Source organism: Cololabis saira, chromosome 24, assembly GCF_033807715.1.
Source record: "Cololabis saira isolate AMF1-May2022 chromosome 24, fColSai1.1, whole genome shotgun sequence".
NCBI classification, from domain to species: Eukaryota; Metazoa; Chordata; class Actinopteri; order Beloniformes; family Belonidae; genus Cololabis; species Cololabis saira.
In genome coordinates, this window is record NC_084610.1 from 7,239,312 (window position 1) to 7,261,157 (window position 21,846).

The 21,846-nt window shown below is 43.3% G+C and overlaps 1 protein-coding gene across 5 annotated transcripts in view; it reads left to right on the plus strand.

Annotated features, from left to right (window-relative positions):
• Nucleotides 1-1,894: 1,894 nt before the first annotated feature.
• The window catches only part of LOC133425087 (neural cell adhesion molecule 2-like), a 436,069-nt gene continuing 416,117 nt past the window's right edge, over nucleotides 1,895-21,846 (plus strand). For all 5 annotated transcript variants that reach the window (XM_061715764.1, XM_061715765.1, XM_061715766.1 and 2 more), the window contains exon 1: nucleotides 1,895-2,059. In XM_061715764.1, the coding sequence (XP_061571748.1) occupies nucleotides 2,011-2,059 (49 nt within the window). In that variant the 5' untranslated portion in view covers nucleotides 1,895-2,010. The remainder of the gene's footprint in view (nucleotides 2,060-21,846) is intronic.

The following is a 21,846-nucleotide window of genomic DNA, read 5'->3' on the forward strand; positions in this document are numbered from 1 at the left end:
GCTCTTGTGGAATGCCGTAGCTTGCAGTGCTGAACTGTTTTTTTTTTTTTCTTGCTTCTTACGTCAGACCTGGCAACGAATGGAGCAGATGGAGCTAGTGCATGTTGAACCGTAACTTTAACTCACAATACTCCAGTCCAGCTGGTTTGAGACCGACTACGGAGAACTCAAACACAAGCAGGAAATACAATTCTGCCAAGTGGCTCAATCGCATTCGTTGTGGTCCATCCTGGTCTGGGAAGTTTCTGAGGAAGTGCAGGTCCAGCTGCAGACGTTCATCTTTGTCTATATACAAACCGCTTAGAAGGAAATGATGTCCAAAATAACTGTGAAAATGGTTCTTTTGTGAGAGGATTGATAGGAAAGAAGTTTGTATATCATGTACATGTACAGCGTAAGCTCAGGTTGCACCATCAGCGTTTCGGGGGGCGGATTCATGAGAGTCCAGACCAAACCAAGAATGAGTGGTGTCAAATAAAATCTCCAAATCAACCTGCTGTTTTCAAAGCTTGTGCACGATGGCTGCCACGCATGTCATGCATTTGTTAGGTGCAGTGGTAAATAATGTCCTCAAATACACAAAAGCGTATACACGAGATGCAATATAACATTGTGGTGCAAATAACTTGGTCAAACTACAAATACTGTATTTTCTGCACTATAAGGCGCACCTAAAAGCCTTTAATTTTCTCAAAAAACGGCAATGCGCCTTATAATGCAGTGCGCTTTATATATGATCATTACTGTAATTTCTGTTACTGAAGTAAGGGGGGTTTTGTGTACTGTAGTCGGTGTCACCGAAGTAACAGCGCTAAAAACTGCAGTAACGGCGGTTTTGCAAAGGCAGGAATCGCCACAGACTTTCAAGACAACAGCAGCAACGCTGACTCGCATAATGGCGACTGTGACAGACGGAGCCGGGACCAGTGGAGGCTGCACTCGCCCAGCTGTTCCATTCCAACACGGAAGAAGATTTCGAGGGATTCGGAGATGGGGACTGAACTGGAAAAGTTCCCCTCCGCTTTTGTTTTGGGAGTGAACAAAGTTTTGAAAAAGCTGATTTTTATTTTGTTAATAAAGGTTGACTTATGGTACTTTTTTTCTTGTTTTTTTTTTTTTTTTAATTTCCTGTAGCGCAGCTCCATCACATACTGTAGATACGTAATACAATCCCAGCCACTATAGTACGGTATCTTACCGTGTATTCCGTGCGTCTTATAATGCAGTGCACCTTATATATGAAGGAAGTTTTAAAATTGGCCATTAATTGAAGGTGCGCCGTACAGTATAATAAGATGCGCCTTTATGGTGGAAAAAGGAATTTCACCCCATAAGAGGTTGAAATCTCTTGACCCTCTGCCTGGTTTTCTCTCAGCCTTCTTTGGCTAATCTTAAATTGATGCACAAGTCGGCCAGCTCATGGTCTCATTTTAAAAATCAACAAGATATCGATATGCTGTTCTGGTGAGATTTCCTGTCCGTCCAGTCTGCTGTCCATAAATTGAGATTGAAAGCCAAAACAGACTTGTATTTTAAGCAGTGAAGCCTGGACGAGGGCTCCAGGGACAAGGGGGGCAGCCAGACTGCAGCGCCTATGTTCCTGGTGGGGCCCCAGACTTGGAGGGGCCCCCAAAATCCTTGCAACACACCTGCTGATAAGGACTTGCAGACCTTCAGCGGGATTTAAGAGGAAAATCTTCCGTGTTGAGCTTTTAAAGCAAATTCCAACCAACCTAATAATAAAACCCCCCTAATCCTCCGTGTTTCCCCGTTTACCTTCGGCTCTATCCCGCTCTGAGTCTGAGCGGAGGAAGGTGAGGGGGGTCCTAGCGCCGAGCGGGCACGAGCCTGCAGCGGGAGCGCGCGTATAGGAAGGACGGGGGAAGGAGTCGGAGCAGATCAGTCCAGCGGAGCCAGGACGCGGATGAACCGAGCGAGAGCGCGTCTGTCGCACTGGTCGTTGTCTTTACCCGCCCCAGCAGCAGCAGCAGCAGCCCCGGCACCAGCACCATGATGCTCCACCTGCTCCACCTGCTCGCCCTGCTCTGCAGCAGCCAAGGTAGGAGCTGCACCCGGGGACTTTGGGGACAAGTTGGACGGCAGGCGGGGAGAAGTGGAGCAGAGAGGGCTGCTTGTTTAACAGCTCCGTGTTTGGTAGTTGCAGCACGTCTCGCAGGGGCCAGGATGCTCACTGAAAAGGGGGATTATGATGGGGGTCCTCTGTTTGCTTTTAGGGGCAGCCAAGCCGTTTAGATAAACATATTCTAAAGAGAAACTGTCTGATCATGTCGCTTATTCCCGAGTTTCTTTGACATTAAACAAAATCATTTTATTTGTTTCTATGCAAATGTCGGTCTTAAGCTGGCATCAAATAAATATTGACAGATTGATCTGTGTTCGATCAGCCTCCCTCTCCTCCTCCTCGGTGCGTGGATGGATCTGTGGAATCATCTCCCTGCGTGTCTGCGCTCATCCCGCACCGCGGATGCGGGGGGGATGATCGTGAAAGTTTGCTCACAAGTGTCGTGTTTGCGGCATTTCAGCGACACTTGAGCGTTAATTGGGATTGTCGTGCGCGCCGCCGGTTTATGGCCGCGTCTCCGCGGCTGTGAAGCCTCCGCGTCTGCGTTACACTTTTATGTTTTATCTTCATCCTGGTCGGCGATGCGCGGCGCCGGAGGCTGAGACGTGCGTGTACCGACTGCGAAAAATCAGCCAACTCCTCCAGCTGCGAATCCAAGAAATGTACCTTTCTCAGAGCGCAGATGAATCCACTAATTACTCTGAGAATCGTTATTGCATCGAGTTGAATGACCGTCTTTTTGGTGTGAATTTGCCACTTTTGTTGGAGCAAAAATGAGTGGTGATTCGGCTGCAGACGGAGTTGGAGATGTTTGCAGGATCGGCCGCAGCGGCTTCCTGGCGCACAACGGCAGGTGGGGGTAGAGCGCTGCACAGCAGTGCCAGGAGAGGAGCTGCAAGCCCTGCTCCTGCAAGCATGTTGCATGTAGATACAGCTCTGCCAAGCACCCTGGAGTCTCTAACCCAGGGTGCAGATGGGGGAAATTTAGAAGCAAATCCTTCTCAGAGCTGTCTGTACAAGGAGACTCATCATGATCACCGTGATGATTTGTCTTAAGTCAAGTACATGGGGGCCGTTTTTCCAGCAGTTTGCATTTGTAGCAGAGTAAGATGCTGTTGAACACTGTGATCATCCTCCACATGTCTGTAGTACTCGCATCTCACCAAGTTGAATTAATAGCTAGGCACTGTTGTGATGGAGTGTAGGAAGAGCTGTACAGTGTTGTGAAGTGTTACTGCGTTTATTTTTAAATCCCGAGGTCACACAAAAGACGAGCTACAGCTCACGAGTCTTAACTGGATTATTCATTGCTTTATTTCTTACCGTTTGTTGCCGTGGTGTTGCATCACCCCACCCAACCAATTTCCATTCTTATCACACTTTTTTTTTTTCCTTGATTGTAAAAGTCCATGCAAATGGACCTCGGAGACGATGCCTACAGGTCTCTGTAATGTGGATAATAAGGCTACTCTGAGTTGAGGGGGAAGTAGCGCAGTCGGAGCAGGACGCTCAATGCACGGTGTCTTTTATCACCGCGGGGCCTTGGAGCAGCCACTTATCCATCAGTGAAAGGAATCAGAAAGAGGTTTTATATTAGCTTTCACTGACTCAGCTACAGCAGGTGTCCAGGCTGCTCTTCTGTCCTAGCACCAGTATAGAAATCTTTTGCTTTTGATCTCCCAGATCACGGTCACATCTTCATCATCACGCATTTGGCTGTTAGAGATGTTTAGTATGGTGGATTTCATGCTCGCTTAGACACACACAGGACTCGCCGATGCAATGTTAAGCAGCATAATTACGATATCTAGCTGTGTCTCTGGGTGGGAATGTCAGGGACTTGGGGTTTAAAAGATTTATGGTCCTGTGTTGAACTGTCTCTTGTAGTACATACTTAGCCATACATGCAGGAGAGAATCCTGGGGTATTTGCCATTAGTCATGACAGAATGTCACACTTGTAGTCTTGTGGGGATACTTTCTTCCTCTACAGAGAAATCTGCACCACTTAAGTTTCCTGTCATGCTGATAATTAGATCCTGGAACAATGTTCTACAAAGTTCTTAACATCATACAGCACAAATCACAAAGTCCTATTAAAGACATGTGAAGCCATTCACAGAAGAAATGGTGTGTCTTTTATTTTCCTTGTGAGGTGAAATTGATTGCATTATTTGATTAATAGACTGGCAAGGAGAGCCTATGTACAGCGGGCCAGAATATATATGAAAATGGAATCGCTCCCTTGAGGCAATCGCACGCAAGACATCAATTTAAGGAACGACAAGAGTCAGCAGGGCTGAGTTGTACAAAGGGCAATCTTGTGTTATGGATATGCTATTCATTTGCCTGCAAGCTTTTGATTCCAAATGTGTGCCCTTTTTAAACTCCATCTGCCAAGTTCAGGTCTCGGCTTTTGAGTGTGTGTTGTGTTTTTGACAGGAGAATAATGGTAAACTCTAAACACCTGGATGCCTTGAAAGTTGCTGGTCTGTCAGCTTGTTGAAAATGAAGTGAGAAGTGTGATCCAGTCCCAACACACACACACACACTGAATATTAAATTGATAGGGAATTAATTAAGGTTCTGGCATGAAAAAATACAAAATAAAAGACAGAGTTCCTTGGCTGCTGGCATCAGGCCAAGATGCTCAAGATAAACGGACTGCCACTGTCCTTTTGAAGAAAGTGACTCTAAAGCGCTACAAAACAACTACCAAAACATGGGCTAACGAGGCTCAGAAATGACCACAAACTTGTGCACATCGGCAAGAGAGACACAATCTCCAGTCTCCAGGTTCAGTGACGTCACTGCAATGCGATCATGGGCCCTGGTGGGAAAACAAGCGGTCAAATGAATTGCAGCAGATGTAACGATGAGCAAATACACGACTTTGGTGCAGCAGGCGATATCTTGTAGAAAGAGATCCTGACGTTGTCGGCAATTGGGTTTAGTTCGGGTTCTGTTGGCGAGGACCAGGGAGCAAAAATAGTTTTAGCAATTGAAATATTAAGTCATACCACTTTCCTTTGAGGAGCTGTTTAAACATCTGCAGAACAGGCATGCTGACATGGTTGACTCTTCAGTAATGGAATAAATTAGACTGAAAGTAGAAGTTTATCAATTTAATATTTCTCAGACACCAAACTCAAACTGCATCTAAGATGTTGTTGAGTGCTGAGTGTTGCTCCTGGACACGTTTCTCTTGGTTCAGCAGAAACAAATGACAAATTCCTGCTAAAAATATAAATCTGTTAAAAAAGCAGCAGCCCATGTCTTCTCATGTAAGGTGGAATTGCCATTTCTGCCTGATATCAGGCAACTAAAGTCCATTAACACCAACTTATTGGGAAGTGCCCTATTCAGGCTCCAATGGTCAAATCTCGATCACAACTCTTAGAAGTTGTGAAAGTATGGTGATGATTACTCACATTGTTTACTGCAAATGAAGTGAAGCTACAGCAGACCCAGATTCAATTTGGTTACACAAACCCTTCTGTGTATATGTGTTTCCACATGATGATTATGGAGATGGGGTCACTGTCCTCCTTTCTCTGCCATTTAAAGCCCTGTAACTCTGGCAAAAGTGTAACAGTTGTGACAGTGAATTCTGCAGTTTATGCCAAAGAGAAGAGATTCGGGATTAACCCCAAACACTAAAGATTACAAAGCACTCATCAGCCCACCATGTAGCTTCATGTGTTTTTGTCCTGAGGCTGTGATTTGTGGAACTTCAGCAGTAACAGACATGCTCAGCACAAATGGAGTTCCTTTAGCGAGTTCAAGTACGTCACAAAACTGAGTTCCCGTCTTCATGACGTGAATGCCCTCTGCCAGTCGTCTCCTATGTTGGCCACTTTTATCACTGAGGTGACTAATGCAGTCTTCAGGGAGTCTGGCCCAACCAGAAGCCAAGAATTAAAAGAAAAAGAGAAGAACAGACACACTGAGCAGTTGGGGTCCCCCTGCAAGAACAGTTCAGCATCACTCATTAAATTCTACATTCTAAATCCCAGAAAGGGAAAATTAGAGCAATGGGAAGATTTATGTAGAGAGAAGAAGAGATTATGTTTAAAAATTCATTCAATTCATGTGAATCTGATTGCATCTAGTTAAATTGCATTGCCAGAGATTGAATCAAATTGTATGTAGCTGCACTGTGCCAAAATTAATAAAATGCAATTGAATCCTGTCGAGTGGGAATCAAATTAAGCCCGACTGATGTGATTGAAGGAGGCAGCTGCAGCAGGTTGACGTGTGCACCTTTGGGCTCGTCTGCTGTTTTATGTCCGTTCTCTGCCGGCCAAGCAGGAGACCCTTTGGCTCCTGCTTGTGTCTGTCCTGCCAGTCTAACTAGCGGGGTAATAGGCAGAGCCAGGATGCCGGGGTGACGACAGAATGAGTGGGCACATTGGCCCACAGCCACCCGGGGGGAGGGGGGAGTGGTTGCGCAGTCTTCTTACTTTCCTCAGTAGCACAAGCGTTCAAACTTCTGGCTGCCTCTCCAAAGCACTTCCTCTCAGGGGATGCAGCACTGTTGGTCTGGGGTTTGCTTTTTGGTTTGGCCACTGGCAGGCATGATTAAATGAAGAGCAAAGGGATCAGAAGAAATGGCGGCCGAGCTTCAGAACCACTACACTTTGCGATATGCATTTGGAGTGACCCACTTACACTGTATTAATAACCACACTGAAGCCTTTGGGTTTGCTTCAGAGTGCGCTGACACGAGTTCTGTTTGAAATTTAACTGCAGAAAAATCATTTTAAACCTATAATTTGCTGCTAAACAAAATGAAGCAGGCCATCTGTTTGTCCTGTCCTGGTGGGGGAAGATATGCTGCGGAGCATTATTAATATTGTTTTTATTGGAGCATTGTTTGTTGGCTAATCATCAGTTTTATTAAGTTAGACGGTCTGTTGTTGTTGCTCACCTCAGAGTTGGAAGTTGATGTTGATGTTGGAAGTGTGTGGGGGGTGTGAGGGTGGGGGGGGTGTAGGCATTCAAATAAGTGTTAAAGTAACTGTGATCTTTGTGTGAATGTAACCTTGAAGAGATGGTAGTGATAGTGTTTTCCTCAGCAGCTATACTCATTATCACTGACAACAATGGTGTGCAAGTCTGGGAAACAGGTAGGCAGGAAGGGTTGAGGCAGCAATCAAAACTGTGAAATGCAGATGGTCTCAAAGTAAAATTGACCATTTTATCAACAAATTATTCGCTTGTTATGTTTTTTTCTGACACGGTTGTGAACTACTATTTCTTTAGCTCCATCATTTCATAGTTTGTTTTTGCTTCGTTAGAAATGCTCATTATCCAGTGAAAGCAGTGGAGAGGGCTCAAGTAATAAGGCAGAAAAATTGGCAGAATTTGTGGAAATAAACCACTACATTCCTGCCCTGTTAAACACCTCATGTCTGTGTATGTAGACAAATCAAACTATTTTTTTTATGTATTTGTCTGTGGAATTCTTCATAAATTCTTCAAAACCTTAAAAGGGGATATATTGCCGGGGAAGAATAAAAAGACCCCTGTAACTGTGAAGCCACCTGGGTCTGAAAAAGTCATTCAGTGAGGTTTTTATGGTTGTTACGTGACAGACTCGGATCTGAGAATTATCACCCAGCCTTCCCATCTTTATCTCCATGCAGCTTCACCCAAAGCTGCATTTTCTGTAAGTCAGAAGTGAAAAGAACACAACTGAGATTTCAGTAGCGATGCATCTAATAGGGGAGAGGAGGGGGGTGGAGTTGAGATGCTGACTCTGCCTCTGGTACTTTTATTGCATTTCTGAATGCATTTATATCAAAGCATGCCATAAGTATTAAGACCTTAAATTCTGGCTTCGGATGTCAGAAGACATGTAATTATCCCAGCCAGCCAACTTCAGTCTTTTCCTCTTCCATGCAAAGAATTGGTCTGGTTCCTTTGGACTCAGCTTGATAGTACCAACACATGCAGAAGTGGGTGGATGAATTATTACCAGAGAAACGGCACGTGACAGTTACAACCAGACAAGAGAGACTTCCAAGAAAGTGTGAGAAAAGGTTGCTGCTGAGCCCAGATGTTAGCAGTTCTGTACCAACTTATTTGAAGTTCGTGGATATAGCTGGAGAGGCTAAAGTAACAGGAAGCAGAAAAACCAATCAACTTGACAAGTTTACCACTAGTCTGTCGATTATACTCAGGTGAAAAGGTTATCAGGAGCAGATGGTTCTCCTCGCTCTGAACAATTGGTGCTTGTATTGTATATGTCAAAATATTGTCTGTTTTCATCAGTTTTTAATAAACATAGATACAGCCTGGTTAAAAAAGGAAAAAGCCCTTTCGTTTTTATTGTTGAATTTTGCAACTACTTGTAAAGAAGTAATCAGCGCTTATGCTAACAGTTTATTCTGTAATAGTCTAGTCTATTACAGCTTCTTTATTGCAGTTTATTACAGCTGGATTGCTTCTTGTTCCTCAAACTACAGGTACGTCATATTTCCTGAAACATGAACCCATTAAAAAAAAAGCATTAACTTTGACAGACCAAATCTGTTCCTCTGAATTATTTCCGATGCGTTAATGCTTAATTTGCATGTCAAACATTAGCAATAAAAATACCGATGTATTTGTCTGCATCAGAGCCAAAACTATACGGGAAATGTAGTTGTATTAAAAACCCTTTAATGAAGAGGAAGCAAATACTAAATGTACACAGTCTTTGCTCATCTCTTGCTACAAAGCAGTAGATGTTGCATAAAGCAAAGTTACCTTAGACAAAAGAATCAATACTCCAGTGTTTGTTTGGTACATTTGATTATTTTTTTTCAAAAAGCACAGCTTGTAGTCACACCTGTGGTGGCGAAACCTGTTTTCTCACTCGCTTCATCAGTGTCTTTGCATGTCTCCTTCGCAGTGCTGCCAAAATATTCTGTTCTGCAGCGTTGGAACATTTTTCTCTTCTCCAGCAGACGGTTACCCTCGCTTTAAACATGTCATGGCAGATGTGTCAGCTCAGCTGTATCCTGCTGACGCATCCGCCTTCAGTCTCCCAATCAGAAACAACTAGGGAGGCATTTGAAAGGACTTTATGAGAGTTTTTTTTATTTTAATATGAAATGTGCATGCAAAAGCTTTAGACTGCTGCCTTAATGAAATGTAGGCTCTTTGAAAGTGAACAAGATCTTGCTGGAGGCTGAGCTCATAAGGGTTTGGGTGAATTTAATTTGCATTAGAGGCTGGACAGGAGGTGTGTGTGTGTGGGTGTGTGTGTGAAAAGAAGGGAGCCATGTTGAGCTTTTCATAGGAGAGGGTAATACTGGCAGGGGAGGTGGTGGACGGGTGTCGGATCACATCTGGATTGAGGAGGTGGAAAGATGGACACAGACTGGGCTGGATGACAGATTAACAGACAGCTGAAGGTTTTACCATTGAGACACGACCTTAATGAAGAGGAGCCATCCATCGGCAGGCGCATGGAAAATTGAACATTTTCTGACTACTTCCTGCTGGATTTTTGTCGGCTGAGATTTAGCTGGTGAGCGCGGCGGAGGCTGCTGAACAGTTCATCACAGTAATGGAGAGAAGCCAGATGTATCAGTGCTGCGCCGCAGACAGAGTGGTCATGCTTTCAGTCATCAATGTGGTGAGGCTACTTAGTAGCTTCTGTAACGGCAAACAATTTTGTGTGTTTTTGTCTGAAAACCTTTTTTGGAGAGAGGATATTTGTTGGGGAATAAAAAGGCCTGAATTTCAGGCCTGGTTTCAGTCTGATCCAGGACCATTATCCATAATTTTGATCAACTCTGAGAACCTTACAGGCTGGTTTCCACTAGTGGGGTAGTTTTGAGGCTTAAGCATGGACCATGTCTCCTTTACCAGAAACAACCCAAAAGAATGTTTGGTGGAAAACTGCAAAAATGCGGGAGGATATTCTGACGAGGGGCTTATCGGATATGTTGTGTGCAGGAGGTGATATTTTTCAGCCGTCAAGTCTTCTTCACACGTCAACTCTTCTCATTCGTCACTACCACTTCACTGTATGAAAACAAAAATGATCATATCTACTTCTTAGTTTTCTTCTTTGCCAACTCCCTGGGGTTTGTTGGCAGATAGGCAAAGTGGTAGTTTGCTTGGTAAGTACCTTCTGAGGTGGACACCATCATGGAGAAACCCCCGTTACAACTCTGCACCTTCGCTGTGGGAAACGCTGCTTTAGAGGCCAGTTCACTTGTTTAGGGTTAGGCACAATAATCCGCTTAAAGCCTTGGACTAGAATATACCTTCTTCATCATCTGAAAACATTCAAGTTCATTGGTTGTAGTTCCTAAGTTTTTTTTTACTACTTTTTACTCCTTTTCGAACATGTCAAGACTGCTGCTGCTACCAAAAGCAGCAGCAGTCTTGCAGTCATTGTTTCAGTGTGTTCAAACACATCTGCTATTTTACACTACTATCATGTTCGAAATAAAGACTTTTGAATTAAAAAACTGAATCATCAGGCTTTTTATTCTATGTTACCATGGTGAGGATTTTAAGCTCTTATGAATATTAAATGCAATGTGGGTGTAAAACACTGCTACTTCAAACGGATCACTTTGAAAGCCGTTTTGTCACAACCTACATGACAAAAAATAATTTGTCTCAAAACTGTTTGCCTTGAAACTGGGTCGTCGATTCAGGCAAAGTTTTGAAAAACCTTGGATATTCAGAACAAGAATAACACGAAGGTTTTTGTGAACATCTAGAAAATGACATTGTGACGGCATATGGGATGGTTTAGGTACTTGTCATCTGTTAGGTTTCAAATGAGAGCTTCTTTTTATATTCTTTAAATGAACACAAAGCCACTTTAGTAGCCTCTCCTTCTTTCCTTTTCAAGAGTTTCATCACGGGTCTTGAAGGTCTGTCATTTTTCAGAATTGGCCCGTACGATGTAATTTCTTTCTGAACAGATGTCTTTTTCAACAGCAATCATTTAATTGAGACCTCAATTAAAAAAAGAAATTAAACTGAAAAATATCCCTTTATTATTATATTTTTTGTCTTCCTTCTCAGTGCTCTTTTCACTCCTGTTTTATCTTAGTTTTTCTTTGGGTGTGCCTAATTAAATTACCTGCTACTGTATCGTGCCTTTAATATATTCCCTTATTTCCATTCATCTGCTCATCTGTTCATCTATTCAGACAGTGGACCCTTGGCTCATCATTCTGGTTGGATAATTAAGTCAGGTGGTGAGTGAGTGGCTCTCGGGTGAATAGCGTGGTGTTGGGTTGCTGACCTGATCAGAGATCAGCCCAGCGCTCTGCCAATCACACTTCACAATACCCGCCGGTCTGAAGCAGCGGCTTGGAAAGCACTTTGAGGCCACAAGCGTCTAGCCCACTGGCACTTCCTAGCACTGATACGACGGGGTTGGATATGCTAAGGAGCGATGCAGATGCCATCCATGGGAGGTGGGGGGGGTCTATATTTTCAGATTTATTTCCTGGTGGTCAGAGATGTTCTCTAGGGAAGGCTGTACTTGATAAAAAATGGATGAGAGGGTGATAGATGAGAATGGTTTGAGGGGGAGATGGATGAGAGCCACTGAAGATCTGGTCGCAAAGCTGCAGAACGGTGACGCCAAACAGTTTTTCATTTCCTGATTCGCCTCTTGACGCCAGACGGTCTTCAAACGGAATCTCCTAATGCAGCGTGGCCCCCGTGTGTTTTGTTTCTTTCACTTTTCTTTCCATTTCTTCATTTTTTTGTGTGTTCTGTTTTTGTTTTGTGGTCCTCCCACACAAGTCTCATCATGAGTGTCTGTGGGGGGAAGATATCCTTTTTCTCCCTGACGTGGGAAGCTTTACAAGCAGCATCTGTGCTTAATGTTATTTCCTCAGAAGGCTAATTATGCGTTTGTTGTTCTGTGGCTCAATATAGTTATTAACACCTATGGATTTTATGTTGCATGGAGGCTCCTAAACTACAGCGCTCAGGAATTTTCAAGTTTGGCTGTTTCAGTGTTGTTCCATGAAGCGTGTCATTATCTCAACACTGTAATGATTGTCTCGCAAGTGCTGATAAGGTGCAGCAGGCAAACTGTAGGCGTGTTTTTAATTACCCTGTATATCTGCTGTATCTGCGCAGCATCGCACCATTCCTAGTTGGCCAGCTCCCAAAGTGGGAACTTTGGATGAGTTCTCTTCCCACCTACTTTCCAAAGAGTTCCCAAGGACATGTGCCTCCGGTGTCCTCAGTAAATAAGCAACCTGTTTTATCTCAGCGTAGATGAGATGCTGTTTACAGACACATTGGCACTCCAGGTCAATTAAGTTACCTCAAGTGTCTGTTTCAGTCCTTCATTGCCTTTGAAATCGTCAGTCCCACATGTGGGACTCAGCAGAGGATATTTTTGGACAGACTTCACTGTCCTACCTACTCAACCTCACCTTTCTTTTGCCTCTCTATTTAGTGGTTGCACATAAGGCTGAGCAGGGGACTCTTTACGCTGTCCTCAAACCAGCTATTCTGTTGTTTTTCATTAATTTGGTTGCATTCATGATGTTGTAATTAAAGGTAGAGCTAGATGAGGAAGGAAGCAGAGAGAAGCAGTTGAGGGAGATTTACTGGAAGGCGCCAGTGTTTGCCGGTCTTTCATGTGGATGTGTTTGCTTCAGGGCGCGAGTCTTAGGAGAACCTTGTGATCTTGTGTGTTCCCACATGCTTCTGTAGGCAGGTCCTTGTTGAAAGAGCCTGTTTGATGCCGAACAGTAGCAACATTCAAGGAAGGAAACTGGTCAGGTGACGTGTACATTGGTGGGTTGATTGATTCGGGGAAGGAGTTTAAAGCTCTGTGGTCCCGACGGGTTGCCTCTTTAGCGGCTCTACCACTGCTCTCTCGTTAGCTTGAAGACTTTCAGGACTTCGTAACGGACGTAGATTGAATTGCTCAGAGCATGCCGCGTCAGGAGCTAGCTAAAAGCCTGTGGATCGCTCCGAGAGCCGAGATTACTTTTTTATTCCAAGCTGCTTTTTCATCCATCCTGTAACGTCTGGAGTGGGGCGAGCAGAGAAATGACGGATGGCCTCCGCTCTGAAAGCGGAAGCCAGAGCCGCAGAAACATTGCGGCCCAGCCGCTCAGTCGATAAGCAGCGAGGAGCTTTGCTGGAAGCTGCAGGAGGGAATGCAGCGGTGGCTCTGGCAGCCCTCTCCCCACGGAGGCGGCCTGAGCCACAAATTAATAGAGCGCTCCCACATGATCGCTGAGTTTCATTTGGAACCGTCACGCTACATAAAGCCCCTCAGAAATGAGGAGTTCAGAGGTCCCTCTCCACTTCCCCAAGAGTCCCCCATCACCTGTGTGATTGTAACACTCTGCCTACTGCTTCCACACCTTTTTGCACCTCCTGGAAAAGTCAAAGCCTTGCCAATGCTCATCCTGGTTCAATTACATCAGTGCGTTGTCTGCTTTCTTCTTTTGCATGCTTGATTAACACAGTAGCCTTCCAGGATCCCAAACAATCAATACGTGCTCTGCAATGTAACTTGTGAATGAAGTGCGGGCCTTAAACGATAGCCATCTAACATTAATAGTATGGCAATGTTGTGTAATTTCCTTCCCCTATCCTTATTTATTGGCTCATGAGTTTGAAGAGTACTGTTGCTGCATCTTTTTCCTCATTTACTCATTTGACAACAGCGTGAAATTCTTAGTGACAAACATGGCAAGTGGAGCGCCCCTGAGGCCTGCTTTACTCTTATCATTATCTTCGCAATGCCCGAGATTAGACATGGCTACCAACTCTCTCACAACAGCGTGCCTCGGAGCCAGGATTAACACAATGACGAATCACTCAAACTCTCCGGACACAAAACATGCAGCACTGATTCATACATCTTTACAAAGTCCACTTAATTAAAAGCTGGAGATTATTTGTTTTGGGTTCAGCATACTATATGGAAATATACTGAAAGGGAAGATAAACCCAGTGAAGCTTTGTTTCCGTTGAACAAAAAGTATCGTTCTTTATGCCTGGTTATTTCCGGGTCTTTAGGGACCAAGTGACACGTGTGTAATGATAATCTCCAGCAGAGCGAAGCAGTGTTTGTGAGGTGTGGGTGCAAGTATCTGTCCATGTGTAGCCGTCCCTGCAGATGACAAATGATCCTCTCTGGAGACTCACACCACTCCCGTCTGAAAGTTTCTCACCTCGTGTCTGTTAACTTATTCTAATCTTTTACCCGTCAACGACCTGTATGTTTTCCTAAGTAACACTGCAACAAAAAAAGATTTCCCTTTTAGGATCCATGAAGCGTTGTTCAAGTTCAACTGTTAATTTTGCAATAAAACTGGATCAAGTCCGCTTACTTGTCCTTTCAAATACCTGCAAAAGTAACATTTCCCATAATGCCCTGCTTTACTTGAACTAAACACGTCAGAATTCAAGTGCTCATGTATACGCTGGGGTGAGGTCCAAGCATGAACCGTATAGCACCAGAGACCTTAACTAAGTTGCATTTGAGATCACACATTAGCATTTCTTTCTGAAGATAATACTCCTTTCAGTTGACACTAATTGTTACACGAGACAGAACTAGATGGTTGATTTTCCGTGGGAATCTGTCTGCATCCTTGAAATTGCTTGTGAAGTGGTCAGGACAAGTTGACACACTCCGGCGACCCGAGGCCCGACTTGGATTTTATGATTTACAAACAACCGTTAGTTGGAATATGAATCCCTTCATCATCAGACGTAACGTTGCACGTTGTCTTCATGGCAAAAGCAGTTATTTTGAGATTGTTTGGCTACAGAAAGTAAGAGGCAAATGACAGCACCCCCACACACAACCTCTGTAGTTGAAGAATCTGGAAGATGGATTGTCCGAGTTTAAAACTTTAAAAGATGATTAAAGCTTAAGCAGCAAGAGAACACAAAAGCAAATGCCAGCTTTTGTTTGTTTTTCCTGTTGAAGTTTCCTCGTCTATAATTAATGTTCCTGCTCCGTCTTTGGAGCGAGGTAGTGTTGTACATCAACTTTCCTTTCAATTTATAGTGCTCCGCAGAAGAGCTGACATTTCAGCTGCTTGAGCTCACTGAAGAATTCATCCGCCGTCACTCCTCACCCCTGTTTGCATCGAATCCATCATCAGTGGAAACATGAAAATACAGCAGCACAGAAAAGTCCTTGAACTGAGAGTAGTAATGTGGCATGAATGTTTGTTTTTTGCCTGAATAGATCCATGTAGATGCCTTCACCACTTTCTCTGTTACTTGTATAAAGAGTCTGGACTGCAGGGCTGGTGAAGAATGTAACATCTAACTCTTTTGTCACCAAGGACAAGGATTTATCTTGTAGTCTTTTCTTCTCTCTCTCTTTAGGGCTCGCCACAGCGGGTTATTGTTTCTATCTTTTGCATCTTCCTCAGTCACACTAACCAGCTGCTTATCCTCTTTGACCACATCCACATTTTGTTCTTCCAAGCATCTCCATCTGCAGCGTCCTTGCACCAATTTGTTCGCTATTCCTGTCTGTGTCCAAAACATCTCAATCGACGCTCTCTCACTGTATGTTCAATACGTCGAGCCTCTGCTCGATTTTAATCCTGTCCATCCTTGTGACTCCCAAAGACAATCGAAACATCTCCAGCGCTGCCTCCTGGTTAGTGCCGTTGTCTTTAAGCCATAAACATGTTCTGCTCTCGCGACCATCTGCTAAACGTTTGTTCGCTCTCGCAGCTGCTCTTCAGTCACCGACAGAGTAGCAGAGCACAACCGCTTCTGGTGGATTTTTTTTACTTGCTTTTTATAGAGATTTAGTCTGATTCCGATTTTCCTCAAAGGTCTGACCTGTCAATTGTAGTTTTTGCCAGATGCCAACTATAAACAGCTGTACAGTAACTTTATCATCCATTGATGGAGAGCAGAGGCTAGATTTTTGCTTTGCTGATGTTATTTTAACTCACTTTGCCATCTGATACCTGATACACTGGACTTGCTCAGCAGGCGATCATTTAATTCTTGGATTAAATTTATCCTAAATGTGCATCTGTTTCTTCCTTTACAAAAAAAAAAAAAAGATTTGTCCCAGATTGAAAACGTGGCCCCTCATGACTTAGTTGCAGACTAGAGAGGGGGAAAACAAATATTTTTTGTGTTTTTTTTTCCCACTTATTTTCCTGCCAAACACATTTGTCTGTGCTGTAGATGGGGGGGGGGGGGGGGGGGGGGGGGTTGATTTATTGGTACCACCATAAGCTCATTACATATTTAAATCCGATTCAAAAATAGACTGACTGAGATGGCCAGCTTACTGGTTACTGCATCTTTTTTGTTTCATTCTTTCATGTGTCACCTCCCTGTCTACAGGTTGCTAATGCTCCTAAAAGCTTAATCTCTTTAGTAACTGCCTAAAACTTCTATGCAGCCAATTTATTTCAGGCTGTGTGAATTACAAAGGATCCCTCCACCACCACTTTGAAGTGTGTCCTGTGTTGTTTGCCGGAGATACTGTCGAGTGTAACAATTTCCACCTCACTGCAGACTCGCCTTATTGATCTATTGTCTCAGAGTGTAGCAAACAATTTTGTTTTACTCCGTCTTCGAATACGGTGCCTCTTCTTCCATGAATAACTCGGCTTTATGAATACTGATCTCTGCTACTTCCTCCCCAGCTATAAGAAAACAAAGAAAACGGGAATAAAGTCTTCAAACATTCGTTGTTCCAGTGAAATTGAAGTCTGAGAGGAGTTGAAGCACCGTCCCTCCACTGATTAGCAATGACTGACATGTCCCTCAAATGTCACCTCCTGACGGATTTTAAAACACTTCAGCCTTGATAAACTGTTAAATGCACCACATCAGTCTGTTCCTGCTCCCCTTGTCATTTTAAAAGCGAGTGTTTACTCCGCTCTGCTTTTTTGCGAAGTCATTGCATAACGAGTAAAACCTGAGAACCCGAAAGCTGGTGCAGGCCTGAGGTCAAGCCGTGCCTCCCACACCTTGGATGGATGCTGCGTCACCTGAAAGGTTGATTAATGGGAGTCTTGTTGCCGGATGTAACCGCGATGCAGCTGGCTTGAGGCTGCATCGCTGCATCGAGGCCCACGAGTCGCCCAACTGTAAGGTGGGACGCTGCATGTGTGTAAATCACATGCTGTTCCTGCAAAGAGTGGAAAATGAGTTATAAAGGGGGAGGGGCTGCAGCTTTGTGTGTGTTTGTTTGTGTGCATACTTATTTCAGGATTCTGCTTACGCTTTGATTTTTGCTCTTTTGGGTTTTGCCCCTTCCTAGCTCAAGGCTCTGAACGTTGAGTGAAGATGCAGTGCCCATATCTTGCCTGCATCAGCAAAACTTTATGCAAAACACCACACAGAGGCATGGAGGCAGGCTCTCTCTCACACACTCGAGATTCCTGGAATCCCTCAGTGTCGTGTTATTCCCATACTGCCAGCTTTCAAAAAAGTTTTAATTTAGCATTCAGCCGTGTGACGCGTGGCCCTGCGATGATAAAGGTTCAAGCATCGTGTCAAAATCTGGACCTCCCAGCTCGCAGCCAATTACACTTCAATCATCATCTCCTTTCTTCAGAAAGTGATCATGAGGAGGGCTGATAGTCCATCAGCCGCTCGGAGGGAGGGACATGCGGCGTGCCGGCGCTCAACATGTTCAGCCATCTGCAGCGTACTCCTCACCAGAGCTCCTGCGGGTTTCTGGGAGAAAAATGTAGTAAGCAGTGAAGAATAAACATTTTTAAATGAGTTCCATGTGTGGTCAACAGTGAAACGCTGACCACTTTGTTCAGTGAAACGTCTCAATACGTGTTAAATCACAGCACCCGTCTGGGAAGGGAATGCAGCAGCGAAATGGTTTATAAAATCCCACAATCGTTAGAGATGTCATGAAGCAGTCGCCGTGATTTCTTCACCGTGCTTTGGGTGTATTTTGGCGAGAAATGGCAGATTGGATCCTCGGCTCGATGTGTATTTTTTGCAGAACAGCTTGACACCTGATCAGCAGGAACAATGAGCTTCTCCCGCCTCTGCAGGAGCCGAACTGTAAGTCGCTTTGGATTTCACTCCCGCCGCATTTCTGACACCCATCCTGCGACGCGCTCTCCGCCGCGGCTGTCAGGCAATGAAACGGTCTCCGTGCTTTTGAAATCAAACTTTTTACCTCCCAATGCTCAAACCAAACTTTGCCGTGCTCTATACACCCTCAAGAGGAAAATCCGTGCTCTTTAAAGTTTGTATTTTTAAAAAAAAGGTTAAGTGCGAGAATTTCTTGGAGAACGCTACTTTCTACAGCAGCTCAAGCACTTTAAGCACAGCACTCTGAATGTTTGCAGATATCATCTGACATTCAGCTTTCTCCATGATTTTTAAATGAGTAAAGGTTAATGGGAAAAGGCAGAGCATCAGTGTCCTTGTTTGCTGTGCAGGGTCGGCAGAGCCATCCCTGCAGATCCAGTGGCTTGGTTATTGTGCTGAAAGCTGCCAGAAGCAACAGCGCCACAGCATATGAACCTCAGTGGGAGCCGGTTAGAAAGCTCGGGGTGCATGGCAGTGTGCATATGTGCATACTGGGCAGGCTGTGGAGTGTATGAGGATAACACTTAGCATGCTGACCCTCCAGTCAGCATGAGCCTCATGTATACTGACACAAATCTGCATATGGAAACGGAGAGGATGAAGGTCTGGCCGGCTTTATTTGCCTCTTCTATTTTGGGTATTAAGAGGAAGTTTTAGCATCAACACTTCATATAAATCCATATCCTCTCTGACAAACGGGTCTTTTTACTGCTCAGAGGGTGACATTTGTTGTTGTAATGCACTGCAGGAACTGCAGGGGGCAGAATAGCATGCATGTAGTTCTTTAAACGTGATGAAGAGGAATGGGGGATATAAAGATGATCTGGCTGCAGACTTGAGTCCAGAGTCTAACCTGCAAACTTGCAGCACTTTCGGCGGTGTCCGCCATTTGAATCAAAACGTTATCTAAATCGTGTATAAAATCTTCGTTACGTCTCTGGTGAACTGCAACACGCATATTTGAGTCTTTTGGCCAATTAAGATTATTAAGATATAATTAAGATAAAGACATAACTTCTTTCCAATTACATGGTGAAATAAAGGCATTTTTTGCTGCTATGTAACGTAACTGGAACCACACTTCAGCTCACAACTGCATACTTTTTGACGCAAATACAATATGATATACTTGTTATATCACCTCTATCTGAAACAAGAATTTACCTCATTTTGTCTCCCACAACTTTATTTCCATGACATTTTCAAAAATTCTGAGTTTTCGTAAAATGTTGGCTTTTTTTTTCTCCTAATATATGACGCATAGCTATACGTTTAAATATTCATTGTTTTTTAGTTGTTCTAATGCTTTAGTAAAAACAGATGCACGACTTAAAATCAATGTCACCTCGAGAAAATGTGTCTTTTTAAATAAACCCATAGTGACATTTAAAGCTTTTTAAAAAGGTTAAATGAATGTGTTGCTGGTGCATATGCGCACACTTTCTTCCACATTTTTTTTTTTTTTTTTTTTTTTTACATTTTTATTATACATTTTCAAAATTATACATGTCCAGTGCAGTGTATATACAAATACTTTTAAATATGTAGCGGATCCAGAATACATACAAAGTAATGATTCCCAAGGTCCTCAGTGAATCCAATATTTCAGGCAGTTCCCAGGTACTCCAACACTTTCCCAAATTTTGCTCCAAAAAGGCTCCTCTGATCACTTATTCCAAATCTCACTCTTTCCAGAGAAATATAGTCGGCTATCAACGACTTCCATAAATGTGTTGAGGGAGGTTCTTCTCCCACCCACTTAGTCATTATAGCCTTTTGGCCCAACATAAGCAAGAACTGCAAATGTTTTTATGCCGTGATAGTGATTTAGGGATACATCCCAGTAGACATAGTAGTGGGTTTGGCTGTAATTGTTGTTGGATTATCACATATATATATATGTATATGTATGTATGTATATGTATATATATATATATATATATATATATATATATATATATATATATATATATATGGAGATATATAGACATTCTGTAGAATATTATATTGCATTTCTCTGAGTCTGTTGAATATTGATATTTTTCAGGGAAAGGGTAAAATTTCCTCCCATGTATCACTGTCTATTGTTGTTTTCAACTGAGTCTCCCATGATTCCACATTTTGATTTTAAGATAATTAAAGACTGCTGAATACGCATTTGTCTGCTTTTACAATTTCTCACAAAATACAATTGCTCACGCGAGCAATTTCAACTCGCTTTTGCTGTTTGGAAATTGTAATTTAATAGACCATATGATTTCTTCATTAAATGTGAAATTATAATTTCCATAACTGATGATGGAAAATGACCCAGACGTGACCCAAACCCCCTCCCCCTGGAGTCCAGCCCTGGTGCTAAATCACAGCACATTAAAAGGTGCACATGTACTCGTGTCCATCATCCCACGTTCATTTTCTTGTTCAGTCAAGTAAGAGAGACACATACGGCAAACCATGTGACTGGGCAGGAAAAATGGATGGTGTGTGTAAATGTCGAGTGGGGGGATGCATTAATGAGATCTGTGCTCATCATTGAAATCTCTTTATTCATTTCCTTTGTTCAAACTCAGAGTGGAGGTCATTATGGCCCTCTTTGCATTTTTATTGCCTCATCACACAAATTAAAATGAAAAATAAACTGGAAGTACTCCGTGCATACATGTAGACTGAAATATATGTTATATCGTGGTCATAAAGTCGGCGCTATAACGTTTTATCCCAGCCTAATTTGCGCTGGCTTTGTGTCAGTAAGGGATGGCGTTTGGCTTTGTGTCCTTCAAGCCCTCAAATCACTTGTACAGTATTTTAGCGGCTACTGAAGGCGTGAGGCTGATGGCTCTATTTGAGCCTGTGCGCGAGTACATGCACGTGTATAGACCCATGTGAACAAGTGATTTATGGGCTGTTTTTAATCATCCAGGAGAAAATGTTATTAGACAGCCTTCTCGTGCTCCCGCTGCCTGCAAATGAGCCGGCCCCGCTGCACCCTGGGAGAGCCTAGTAATTAGTTCTGGAAGTCACCTGTTACTGAGATCCAGGGAGGACGGGGAGAGAGGATGGCCCGAAAGGGTAACAAGCAGGTGTATAAACAGACCAGGGAGGGAGGTAAAGAGTAACGGGATTAAGAGAAATGGCAAACCAACTGCAGTTTGATTCATCGACCAACCCAACATCATCAGGTGTGCAAAAGTTAACGCCTCCTCTTTTAAGACAAGGAGCATGAGGCAGGATTGAGGCAGGATTGAGGCAGGATTTATGAAAAGAATTCGTATACGTTTTAAGTTTTCTAGTAATAATGTCAGATGAAGCGTTCCAAACCAAAAAGAATGAGCCCTCTAGTGCAGGGGTTCTCAACCTTTCTGACCTTGGGGCCCAATTTTTTCAGTACAGAGTGGCCCGGGGCCCATTAAATATTAACACTTTATAGCAGGGGTATTCATATATATATATATATTCAAGTAGCCTCATAGTTGTATCAACATCTGCATCTGACTGTTATATTTAAAAAAAGTACATATTTGCCACTTAACACGTGTAACTTGAATTACACATATTTTTTTCTCTTAAAAATAAAATACATTTTATTTTATTTTTCAAATGCTATCTTATTTTATTACTCTACCAGCAGTTTGAATTTCTCCTTTTCTTTGTTAATTGTCTCAACACATTTTTATAATAAATGAATTTAAACATTGGTGAGCCTGGAAC